General features: G+C 42.7%; 1 protein-coding gene across 12 annotated transcripts in view; it reads right to left on the bottom strand.

Moving 5' to 3' along the window:
• The window catches only part of DYNC1I1 (dynein cytoplasmic 1 intermediate chain 1), a 407782-nt gene that overhangs the window by 319121 nt on the left and 75974 nt on the right, over positions 1 to 12687 (bottom strand). For all 12 annotated transcript variants that reach the window (XM_004007740.5, XM_060414497.1, XM_060414492.1 and 9 more), the window contains one exon: positions 8827 to 8943. In XM_004007740.5, the coding sequence (XP_004007789.2) occupies positions 8827 to 8934 (108 nt within the window). In that variant the 5' untranslated portion in view covers positions 8935 to 8943. The remainder of the gene's footprint in view (positions 1 to 8826; positions 8944 to 12687) is intronic.

Here is a 12687-nt window from a genome sequence, read left to right as displayed (position 1 = left end):
CATCAAGACAAAATATTTCTAACTTGGATGTGGATTTAAACAAACAAACAAAAAAAAAAAACAAATCTGTCTAGTTATTTGGATACCCGTGTCCCTTCTGGGAAGACGTATTATCAGTTCTTGATGAGTATGCACTTGTAATATTCATGCCTCACATTTGGGATTATGCAAACAAGGAATTATTAGTGTCTGGCTGTAAGATTAGTTATGAAAATCTGTAACTGTAAAATACATGATTGTACCAGTACTCTAAGTTTACCATGGTTTCAATAAACCAGGCTAAAATTCTTATTAAGGCATGTGAACAATACTTATCTTAAGTATTGTTACATAATTCTGATTTTCATGGGCTTTTCTGTTATACATATTAACTCAAAGGAGAAAATTATGCACATGGAAAAATATAAAACAAAAAGTCATTCAGGAGAGATACACTCTTTCCCCAAGTGCTTTCTTGGGGAAGACACTCCTTGTATGAGCTTCTGATGCCCAGTTTGTCTTTTTGAAATGAGGAAAACAGAATGCTTGGTGGGAAAGTTAAAGGAAAATCAACAAGTCAAAATAGCAACAAGCCAAAATACAGGTTAAAGAAGGTTGGCGGTGGAATTCTGGGGGGGGGGGGATTAAATACTCAGGTTTCTTTTCTTTTTCAGAACACAATTACTACTTAAGACAAGGCATTTGCCCCACATCTGAAACACGATAACATCCCATTTGATGTGCAGCTACTTCACAACAAGGCTTTGTGAGTTTCCAGGAGTGAGACTGTCTCAGAGTTTGTCAAAAGCTGATTATCCACTTATCAGACACACCTTCCTCTCTGGGGGCAAGTTGGGCTCCCTCACAGACACATTACCTCTTTCAGGAGTACAAAGTACATTTCAAAACAGTAAAGCATAATTTCCGTCATGGCATCTACAACAGAAAGAGCTCATGCAACTTTGACTTGCACCCAGATGGTAACCTACACACCAACTGTAAGCAAAATGCATCTTTGCACACAGTGCGGGGCTCAGTGCTTCTGTTTTAAGCACCTCGGGTTTAAAATACACTCAGGTGTTTGATGTCTTTGTTGTTCAGTCACTCAGTCGTGTCTGACTCTTTGCAAACCCATGAACTGCAGCACACCAGGCTTCCCTGTCCTTCATATTTTCCGGAATTTGTCCATTGAGTTGGTGATGCCATCCATCTCATCCTCTGTTACCCCCTCTCCTCCTGCCCTCAATCTTTCCCAGCATCAGGGTCTTTTCCAATGAGTTGGCTCTCTGTCATCAGAGGGAAAACTGCCATGATGGGGATCAATAAGGGCTAATGAGGATGTAGAAGATTCAGGTTCTCTCATGTAATCCATGAGATTTCTGAAATGGCAGTTTAATCTTGGAAGATATGAAAGCTCACTTTCTTTCCCAATTTTAACCTTTAAACTAGCAAGTTCCAAAGTTTATGCAGACAACAGAGCCAAAGATGTGTGCATGCTAAGTCACTTCAGCTGTGTCTAAGTCTTTGCGACGCTATGGTCTTTATAGCCCACCAGGCTCTTCTGTCCATGGGATTCTCCTGGCAAGAATACTGGAGAGGGTTGCCATGCCCTCCTCCAGGGGATCTCCCCAACTCAGGGATCAAACCCACATCTCTTATGTCTCCTGCAATGGCAGGCTAGTTCTTTACCACTAGCACCACCTGTGGAGCCCAGAGGCAAAGACAGAACTAAGATTTTTTAAAAAGGACCTTGCAGAGTGATGATCTATGTCAATGTTCACCTATCATAAATTTAAAAGAAGGATTGAAGGGAAAGTGGGGCAATAAAAGAAAAGGGAATTACCACGGTCACTACTGAAATATAAATTTTAAAAAAAAAAACAAAAACAAGATAAACAAAATTCGTCTCAGGAAGCCAAAATGGCATAGCATGGTTTTACAGTGAAGAGGTAAGCTGTAACTGACTGGACTGTCAACTTCACTGAGAACAGATATGTGTTTATTTTGTTCACAACTATATCCTCACATCTAGATCCAGGCTTGCCACATGGTCGACACTCAGTTCAAAAATGCTGAATGAATGAAACGATGGCCTTTGGTAACTGTTATGTTATAGATATCAAATCTAAGAATTATACACCATTCAGGAGAGTTTCCACCAGCTACACCCCATTCAGAAAGCTCCTTTACCACACTACCATGAGAAGGCATCACCTAAACTCCCAGTGACCCAGCGCTCATAACAAAGCCATTTCTATATTCTAGCAATAGCAACAAAAAAAATCGAACCTTTCTTCATCCCTTCAACAAAAACTTATTTAAGGACAACAGGGTGCCAGTGATGATGAACATGAGTTCTAATGAAGCTCATATAGAGTGAAACAGAAGAGCCATCCAATCTTTTCCTTTTGAATCAACTGAAGGCATATTATCTATAACTTTCTGTCATGTATGCCCTAGGCAGAAAGGCACAGAAGTTGTTTTTTACTTTCATTCTAACTTTCATCATTAAGCATGCAAGAAACATATTAGAGTGGGCTTCCCTGGAGGCTCAGTGGTAAAGAATCTGACTGCCCAGCAGGAAACATGGGTTTGATCCCTGGGTTGGGAAGATCCCCTGGAGAAGGAATGGCAACCCACACCAGTATTCCTGCCTGGGAAAGCCTATGCCCAGTATTCCTGCCTGGGAAAGCCTATGGACAGAGGAACCTGGCGGGCTATAGTCGCTCGGGTTGCAAAAGAGTTGGACACGACTTAGCGACTAAATAAGAACAAGAAACACACCAGAGAGTAGACCTCGTGTCAACATGCGTTGCCAGACAGTGTGCAAAGGCAGCACGCAGAACTCCACCTCCAAGTGTCTCCCCCACAACACAAGGCGCCTCCACAACGCATTCTCTGCCTTCAGCCTTTTTCACTTCTTAATGAAACAGACAATGCAATGGCAGATGACACGTATTAGTAAGGATAAATCGTCCATCTAGATGCAACAGAAGCTTAGGAAAGCCGCTGACACTCAACGTTGACCAGGAAAATTGCAAGGTTAGCTAACTGGGCCTTATTGGAAATAAAGCCAGTTCCTAACTGCTATCAATTAACACCTTAAAGTAAACAATGTGCTTCTTCATCCAAGACAGTTATACCAAGTGCCCTAATCATGAAACTTTGACATTTCCCATGTAAATACTACAGAGTCCTCACACATTTTAATGACTCAATAAGGAGTTTTTGCATACTAGTAATTTAAAATATGCTCCATGTCTCTCCCAGCAAATGGTATTTCTGTTTGTGAGTTGAGACCCAGAGAGGGGACCCAAAAAAAGAAAATTTGTCAGCTGAATGATTTGTCATTTTCCCAAAGACAGCTGCAGAGCTGTTAACACACGACAGGTCAGAAAACCCCTGTCCATCCTGCTGTTGTTCGTTGGTCAGTCGCTAAGTCTTGTCCGACTCTTTGCAACCCCATGGACTGCAGCATGCCAGGCTTTCCTGTCCCTCACTATCTCCTGGAGTTTGCCCAAGTTACGTGCCTTGAGTCAGTGATGCCATCCAACCATCTCCTCTGAACTTGCAGCAAGTCAGCAGAAGGCCAAGAACAGGACAAAACGTCAGGGTGGCCTCATTAAGCACACCTCATTGCTTTAAAGTCAGTTTTTCATGAAATTGGCTCTGCATCTTAAATGGTGGCCACTATAATTATTTAAAAATCAGATTGCATCCATAATAGCACAACCAAGAAAGCAGTTGACATCCAAAGGCATAGAGAGTGGTAATATTATACATGAACACAGTTTCCTGGGTCTGCGGAGACAATCAACCTGGGTAGTCCCAATTCATACCAGTTTTCAGTCATGGCAAATACACTGACCCTCAGATTAGCAATTAAAGAGCACTTTGTTTCCTTTTTATTCTAAACATGTTTTATTCCAAATATAAGCCTAAGTAAAGCTGAAAGAAAACAAACATAAGCTTAATGCATGCTAAGTCACTTCAGTCGTGTCCGACTCTTCACAACCCCGTGGACTGTAGCCCGCCAGGCTCCTCTGTCCACAGAACTCTCCGGGCAAGAATATTGGAGTGGATTGCCATTTCCTTCTCCAACATAAGCTTAAGGCTATGTCTCTCTACAAACAAGACAAAAACTGGAAAATCTTAAACTCAGGAGTCAATGATAACGACCCTTAACTGGAGCATCTCACAGACTCAGGATCTGAAGCTTCCAAGGAAATTCACAGAAAAAAAAATGCAGGTGCTTGGAAAGAATGTCTGTGACCAGCATCTCAGACCCGCCCTACCTAGGTCAGCTATTTATTCATTCTCTCACTCCTTAGTTCTTTGAAAAGTGAAAATGGTAATCACTCAGTTGTGTCCAACTCTTTGCAACTCCATGGACCGTAGCCCGCCAGGCTCCTCTCTCCATGGAATTCTCCAGGCAAGAATACTGGGAGGGGTGGCCATTCCCTTCTCCAGGGGATCTTCCCCAGGAATCGAACCCGGATCTCCTGTATTGCAGGCAGATTCTTTTACTGTCTGAGCCACCAGGGAAGCGCCCTTCTATTGAAGACCTACTATGTGGCAAGATCTGTGCTGGACATTGACTCCGCGATGAAAAATACAACCCTGTCCCCCAAAGCTTGTGCTCAGTGAGGAGGAAAAAATAGGTAAATGGTGCTAAATAATTTGGTAAGGTCAGGGATAGGGCATAGGACTAACTCGGTCATGGGTTACAGAAAGGTTAAAGAAGGGTTAGAGAAGGCTTTCGAGAGGAAGAGACGTCCAGGCTGAGAACTGGAAGGCATGTGGTTAACAGAGCGGAGGAAGCCAAGAGGAGAGAATATTCATGAACTCCTGTCAAGAGAGAGCCTGGCCCATGGGGGGAAATGTAAGAAGCCGAGCCTTGCTGGCTGGAATGTGGATTTAGGGAGAAAGGAAATGAAACGGAACAGGGAGAGCCATTGTGCCTGTCTGGGACCCCTGATCAGTGGAAGCTGGAGGAGGCGTGCTGAAAGCATGGCCCCACGTTTCTGATCTGGACAACTGGCTGGAATAGGGGGTCCTTCCTGAGACTGGAGATAAAATCAGATCACTTCGGAGGCTCAGCCCCTAAGGCCCAAGAGCATGTGAAAAAGAAAGATCAGAAGAGATTACTTCCAGGTTTCTTTCAACTACAGAATGCTGTCATCCCAGGAAATTAGGGGCCTCAGGTTAGAAGACTCTGCTGACAATGGGGCATTTTTGAAAAATGGAGTCCCCAGCATTGATGCTGATGAATGGCCCCGCGTGAGGGCCATTTCAGGAGCAGAGTTTCAGCCGCTTCTTACCAAGCAGATCCTCTGTGTCTTCACAGTCCTGCACCACCTCCTTGGATCCTCACAGAACTCCAAGGAAGGACCCACTCTCCTCTCCATTTTACAGAGGGGAATCCAAGTGCAGAGGGGTGCCAGACCCATTCAAGGCCATCCTGCAAAGGGCAGAACCAGGTTTCCCAGCCATGTGAAGCTTGAAAGCCTCTGTGTCAGCCCAGAGTTCTACTGCCTACGTCTTGTTAATACAACACTGGACTCTCAGAACAAACCAAGTCATCACAATCTGACCCAAGGAAAGATCTTTTGCAGGGGAGATGGACTTGAAGGGTCAGCGCTGAAAGCCAGGATAGACCTTCAGGATGATACAGTTCAATGATCCCCAAATCTGACCCTATTTAGATACTTCAAACCAGAAACTCTGGGGAGGGGAGACTGGGACTCCATTGCCATAGGACCTCCCTGATGGCTCAGCAGGTAAAGAATCCACTTGCCAATGCAGGAGACACAGAAGATGCAGGCTCAATTCCTGGGTCGAGAAGATCCCCTGGAGGAGGAAATGGCAACCCACTCCAGAATTCCTGCCCGAAAAATCCAATGGACAGAGGAGGCTGGCAGGCTACAATCCGTGGGGTCGCCAAGAGTTGGCCACGACCGAGTGACTAACATAGGCAGCCATGGAGCACAGTCAGGTTTCAACCAGCCTGTCAGTTTAGCAACAAGGAGACTAAGACTGTGTAAAACTTTAATTCCAAAAGGAGGTGGAGGCCCAGGAAGGCCCCAAGTCCAGGTGCTCTGCACACCATCACCCCCACCCCCAACAATGTGCTGTCCCCAACCCGCCAAGGCTCTGTCTGTTGAATAAAAGCTAAATCCCCACCAGGCAGTTATGTGGTATAGGAACAGAAAGGGTGGCCTGTTTCCATCAGTCTTGTTTGCCTGTAATTTCCTCCCCCCAAATGTGTGAAATGACAAGGATGAAGCAGACAGAATAATTTGGAGCCAGATTCCCCATATCACTTGGCATTTTGTGGTAATTCTATGGAATTCAAGTGGGATATTAGGATGTCAGTTTAAAAGGAAACCGATTATTAGTAAAGGATAACAGGTGCTTTAAAACTACAATAAGTGTTGACATTTGAAGGAAAGGGAACATAATAACTTAATGCTTTTTTTGGCTTCACATGGAAATGAATAGCCATTCCTTGTCAATTCTCACCTCTGCCTCACTCAAGACTGCATATATAACAGCAGAGATCTCCAAAGGCAAAACATTATGCTCACTGTCAAGGACAAATAAACTATGGCATCAATCAAAGCATAATGGTACCAAGAGAAGCAAGATGCCAGGAGGTCAGAGGGTGACACAATTATGTTTTACTTTGCTGGGAAATAATTGTTAGAGATTTTTTTGCCGTGGTCTCCCAGCCTGATAGTGTGAAACAGCACTTAGCTTCTAAGTCTTCAAAATACATTATTTTTTCCCTTAAAATAAAAGTTGGGATGCAGGTCTGATTTCTGTACACATAGCAATACCACACTATACAAAGCTTCCTTCTTAGAAAACTACCAAAACTAAATGTGGCATCTGGTTTGTGTACAAGATGTGGACTATTTCTACACTGCCACAACAAATCAGAGAATTAAAAATAAACTATGTGTTGGATTGAGATAATAGGAAAGTCACATGATATAGCAGAAAGGCATTTAACTGGGAACTAAGAGTCCCAGATTCCATTCCTACACTGCCGGTGGAAATGTGAGCAGGTGTAGCCACCATGGAAAACAATATGGAGGTTCCTCAGAAAACTACGAATAGAATTCAGCACATGACCCAGCAATCCCACTCCTGGGAAAATATCTGGGCAAAAGTATAATTCAAAAAGATGCATGCACCCCTATGTTCAGAGCGGCGCTACTCAAATAGCCAAGACATGGGAAGAGCGTAAACATCCACCAACAGACGAATGAAGAAAGAAGACGTGACCCATATATACAATGGACTACGACTTCCTCATTAAAAAGAGTGAAATAACGCCATTTGCAGCAACACGTGTGGGCCTCGAGACGATCACCCTCAGTGAAGTCAGTCAGAAGGAGAAAGACAAATGTCGTATGATACCACTTACATGTGGAATCTAAAATATTGCACAAATGAACCTGTCTACAAAACAGAAACAGATTCACAGACACAGAAATCCGACTTTTAGCTGCCAAGCGGCGGGGAGAGGAATGGACTGGGAGTTTGGGATTGGTAGATGCAAATGATTACGTTTAGAATGGATAAACCACAAGGTCCTAATGATTAGCACAGGGAACTATATTGCAAATCCTGTGATAAATCACAATGAAAAAGAGTATGAAAAAGAATGTATGTTTGTGTATACCTGAGCCACTTTGCTGTACAGCAGAGATTGGCAAACATCATAAATCAACTATACTTCAATAAAGGAGTTTTTAAAATATTTTATAAGAGGAAAAGAACATACATCACAATATCTTTAGAAATAATAATGAAAGAAATTAGGAAAAAGAAAGGATGGCTTTTCTATTATAGTATGCTTATTAAATGGTCTAAAGGTTTAATTTTAAAAAAAGAAAAGAGTTCTGTATTCCAGGTCTGACAGGCAGAAAAGCTGCACTTCACCTCTGGGTTTCTGTTGCTTTGCTGGCATAAGGAGGGGCCTGAATGGAAGGTCACTGAAATCTCTTCTGGATGTAACATATCATACAGCAGTATCTCCTAGACTATCTACTCCCTCATCAAAGGAGAAAAATGCAGCTTTCCCTTTACCAATTCCAGCATACTTATTTACCCCGAAAAATACACACACTTAGGAAATAATGGTAATCCACTGGCATCATTTTCTATTTTCCTCCTAAAATGTTCAGGTTGGGTAGTTTTTTTTTTTTCCTAAAGGCTTTGCTCGACACTACTTTCATTAAGTAGTAACTACATCCCAGGTTACTGGGACAGAGTTACTAAGAAGACGTCAGAGGCTGAGACGGCTGGATGGCATCACCGATGCAGTGGACATGAACTTGGGCAAACTTCAGGAGATGTTGAGGGACAGGGAGGCCTGGCATGCTGCAGTCCCTGGGGTCGCAAAGAGTCGGACACGACTGAACAACAATATATCCCAGATGTTGCCAAGTGCTTTATAAGATCAATTTGTTTAATCCTCATGACTGGACACTACTGGACCCTATTTCCCTGTTAAGCACAGGGAACTGAGACCCGGAAAGGAGAAGCAACTTCTAACAGTAGAGCTATCGCGGATCACTTTCAGGGTTCTGTTCAAGTCTGGGGTAAACCTGGGGTTTGGGGATCTCTGGACCAAATGCTACTGACCATTTATGTGGTGCCTGAGCAGTGCACAATAGATGGCAATGAGCTTATTGTTCTAAGTATGTAAATATCACTCATTTTATGCAGGTATTGTAAATGCATTCTTTCACAGGGTCCTCTTTATCCATTTGACCAGCCCCTCGGAATTGAGTGGTTTTCCTTTTCCCTGATGACAGCACAGCACCCAGGACTTACCTCTTTCTTTTTTCTCTCCTCTTCCTTCCGTTTCTTCTCTTCTCTTATCTGTGCTAAGCGCTGTTTTTTGCGCTCTAGCTCAGCTTTTAAGTCACTTTTGTCAGACATGTTGGTTTCCTTGGAGCAAAAGAAGAAAAAAAGTGAATATACACAAATAACTTTTTTGTATTATCACTGCAGAAATCATTCAAAAGGCAATCAAACTTGAAAACAGAACTTCTGGGTAGTAACAGATTGTATACCTTACCCTCTGTTGAAAAATCAAATAAGTTACATCTGATCTCCCCCTATATAAAATCTTTCCTTTTCACGTGCACATAAACACATGAAAAAATACAACATTATAGGCTATTCTATAATAGCAACTTAATTCAGAATAACACATTTTCCTGTACAAGTTTCTTAACAAGTAAACAACAAGAGAATCAAAGAAGAACCATCATCATGACTTCCAATTTAGATGATAATGGACCAATTCATCCTCACACTGAGAAAAGAAAATGGGCTGTCATAAACTCTTAGAGATATGCCTTGCTTAAATTTCTATGCACTCAATAAACATTCCTCCACCAAGCTTGGGCACATGGAGATTTCATTTTGCCTAATATTATATGCATCAGGGAAGACAGCCCTGAGGACCTAACATGTTAATCTTTTCCCGTAAAACTCCTCCTGAACTGTCACAATTAATTTCATCTCCAATACAACCCTATTTCTATAAAACTTTCATTTGCATACTGAATGCAATTCTGCTTATTCTGGCACTTTTCCTTTTCACAGCAAAAAATGTTTGTAAGCACATGAATTAGGAGATAACACCATGACAAGTTCTTGGGAAAACTGATCTGAACAAGAGTTTTCATGTTAACGGTGAGGATGAAACTAGTGGTGATGGTGCCAGACATTTCAAGTGAAATGAATTTGGAGAAGACTGTCACCAATTATCCATCATTTATATTTGTCTCTTTTCTGCTCCCAATTGGAAACTAAGAAAATGGAAGCACTGAGAAATGAAGAACCCTTCTCTGACCCAAATTCCTAAAATACATTTCTTAAAACACTAATGATAAATGTCACAAGTATCCATTTGAATTCTACTTGTATGCAACTATGATGAATATAGGAACACACACATATGATATACCTCTAAGTAGATGACAAAGCGAGGGACAGAAAAAAAAAAAAAACACCCTAAAGGATACAAAGCGGGGCTTCCCTGGTGGCTCAGTGGTAAAGAATCTGCCTGCCAATGCAGGAGACACGGGGTCAGTCCCTGATCCAGGATGACCCCACAGGCCCAGGTGCACCTTGGTCGTGTCACAGCTCCTGAGCCTGTGGTCTAGCGCTGGAGAGCTGCAGCTACAGAACCCACACACTGCGACTACTGAAGCCTGCGTGCCCAAGGGCCTGTGCCCTGCAACAAGAGAAGCCACTCCAATGAGAAGCCTGCCCACAACAGCTAGAGAGCAGCCCACGTTCCTAGCAACTTAAGAAAAGCCCAGCCAAGAAAGCCCAACACAGTCAAAACTAAATAAATAAACTTTATATATATATTTTTTATATGTATGTGTGTGTGTGTATTATATGTACATATAAAGCGCAAGCAATGAAAAATCCTGGAACTTCCTGTCACTGTCTTTAGAAGGTAATCAAGAATCTGCAGTCACCCTTAGGCACGTTCAGATGAAATACACACTGGGGAGTGTACTGTGCTCCTCCTGTCCTACCACACACATTTTTGCTTATAGTATGATGGCAAAGATTTGCAGAAATAATAACCGTCATCATGATAGTCAATCTCTGCTATTCACGACCAACACGACTGAAGCGACTTAGCAGCAGCAGCAGCAGCTATTCACAACCATGCTCTCCATTTTCAACACATGCTCGTTGAATAGTTAACCTGTGCTAGGCATTCTCTGCAGAGCCAGATTCTTTCCTTCAAGGACTGCACATCTCAACTCTGTGAGCATGCAGTGTGGCTGGAAATGCTCCCTGAGAGCTTGGCGCACTGATCACTGAGGGCCAGACACTTTACATGTATTATCACGTTTAATCACAATCACCCAAGGAGACCAATATTATCATGAGTGCCTTTTTCACAATTCAGATAAAGGAGATTCAGCAAGACCTAACCCTGTATAGTCCACACATTTGTTGATATTGTCCAGTTGCTAAGTCGTGTCTGACTCTTTGAGACCCCATGGACTGCAGTAGGCCAGGCCTCCCTGTCCCTCACTATCTCCTGGAGTTTGCTTGAGTTCAAGTTAAAGTCCATACACAGATGGACCTCGGTTTAAGCATGTCCATATTCTGAACCTCACTCTGCTGATCACCAGTGGATGCAGAACAAGACACAGATCTGGTGGAGTAGATGAGGTGAGCTTTGAGTAGTGGAATTTGAACTTGACATGGAATGAGGTCAGGGACTAGCACAGGAAGGGGAGACAGAGGTCTGCAAAGACCTGCAGAGGGGAGAATCAGCAGGCTGTGCATGAGAGGAACAGATGAACTCAAGTCAAGAAATGCAAACTTTAGTCAGTAAGCACAGACCTGTGGAGGCAAGCGGCAAGGACCTGAAAAAAACAGAAAAGTGGATTCACTAGGTGTAATAAGGGTTGGGAAATCAACAGGTGTATGAAAAAGAAAAGTGACAAATGAAAACAGCATATAAATTTGCTTATGCCTATTCTTATCCCTTGAAATCAAAAGATGCTTGCTCCTTGAAAGAAAATATATGACAAACTTTGACAGCATATTAAAAAGCAGGGACATCACTTTGCCAACAAAGATCTGTATAGTCAAAGCTATGGTTTTTCCAGTAGTCATGTATGGATGTGAGAGCTGGACCATAAAGAAGGCTGAGGGTCAAAGAACTGACGCTTTCAAATTGTGGTATTGGAGAAGACTCTTGAGAGTCCCTTGGACAGCAAGGATATCAAATCAGTCAATCCTAAAGGAAATCAACCCTAACTATTCATTAGAAGGACTGATGCTGAAGCTCCAATAGTTGGGCCATCTGATGTGAAGAACCCACACATTGGAAAAGACCCTGATGCTGGGAAAGATTTAGGGTGGGAGAAGAGGGCAACAGAGGATGAGATGGTTGGATGGCATCGCTGACTCAGTGGACATGAGTTTGAGCAAACTCCAGGAGGTAGTGAAGGACAGGTATATAACCTGAGGACACGAAGCAGTGCTTGACGCCAGGAGGCAGGAAACATTCTGCCTGAAGGAAGGAGGTCTTTCTGGTTCCAAACTGATAGCTGACATGGAAGAACATGGACTCAAGCAGTTAGAGCTGATTTTTTTTCCCCCCAAAAAAAGCCATAGAACTGATAAAAGTAACAGTTACCACTAAAATACTGTTTGCCAATAATTTTCAACACCAAAAATCCTGGCAAGAGAAAATAAGAACCTGCTGCCAGAAACCACCTGAGAACTTAGGGATATTCTTCCCCAATGGGGGCCAATGCGATTTACGGTTTTGTTACTTTTCTGCTGTCAAAAATGAAATGTCTTATCAGAAAAACTACTGTTAAAGCAATAGCTGTGTCATCCTATGCTGAAAACAGCCAGTGGCAATGTCTCAGAAACACCCTAAGTTTCCCTCTCTCCACATTCCCTTTTCTCTGCCTTTCCCAATCTGTCAAAAGTATCAGCATGACTTCAGGGATAGATCACGGTCCTTAAGGCGCAAACCATGTAATAGGAGCATCCTGCATTTGTTGCGATTTTCCTGAGAAGGACTTGATTCAATAGTGGGATGTAAACTGTATTCTCTATGGAAGAAGTGTTAAGGTCTTCTTAACACTGATAAATCTGTCTGATAATGGTGGTCATTTAAGTTGCTGTTACCAG

Source organism: Ovis aries, chromosome 4 (assembly GCF_016772045.2).
Source record: "Ovis aries strain OAR_USU_Benz2616 breed Rambouillet chromosome 4, ARS-UI_Ramb_v3.0, whole genome shotgun sequence".
In the NCBI taxonomy this organism is placed as follows: domain Eukaryota; kingdom Metazoa; phylum Chordata; class Mammalia; order Artiodactyla; family Bovidae; genus Ovis; species Ovis aries.
The sequence above is the reverse complement of the archived record's forward strand: the minus strand, read 5'-3'. Positions and strand labels throughout refer to the sequence as shown.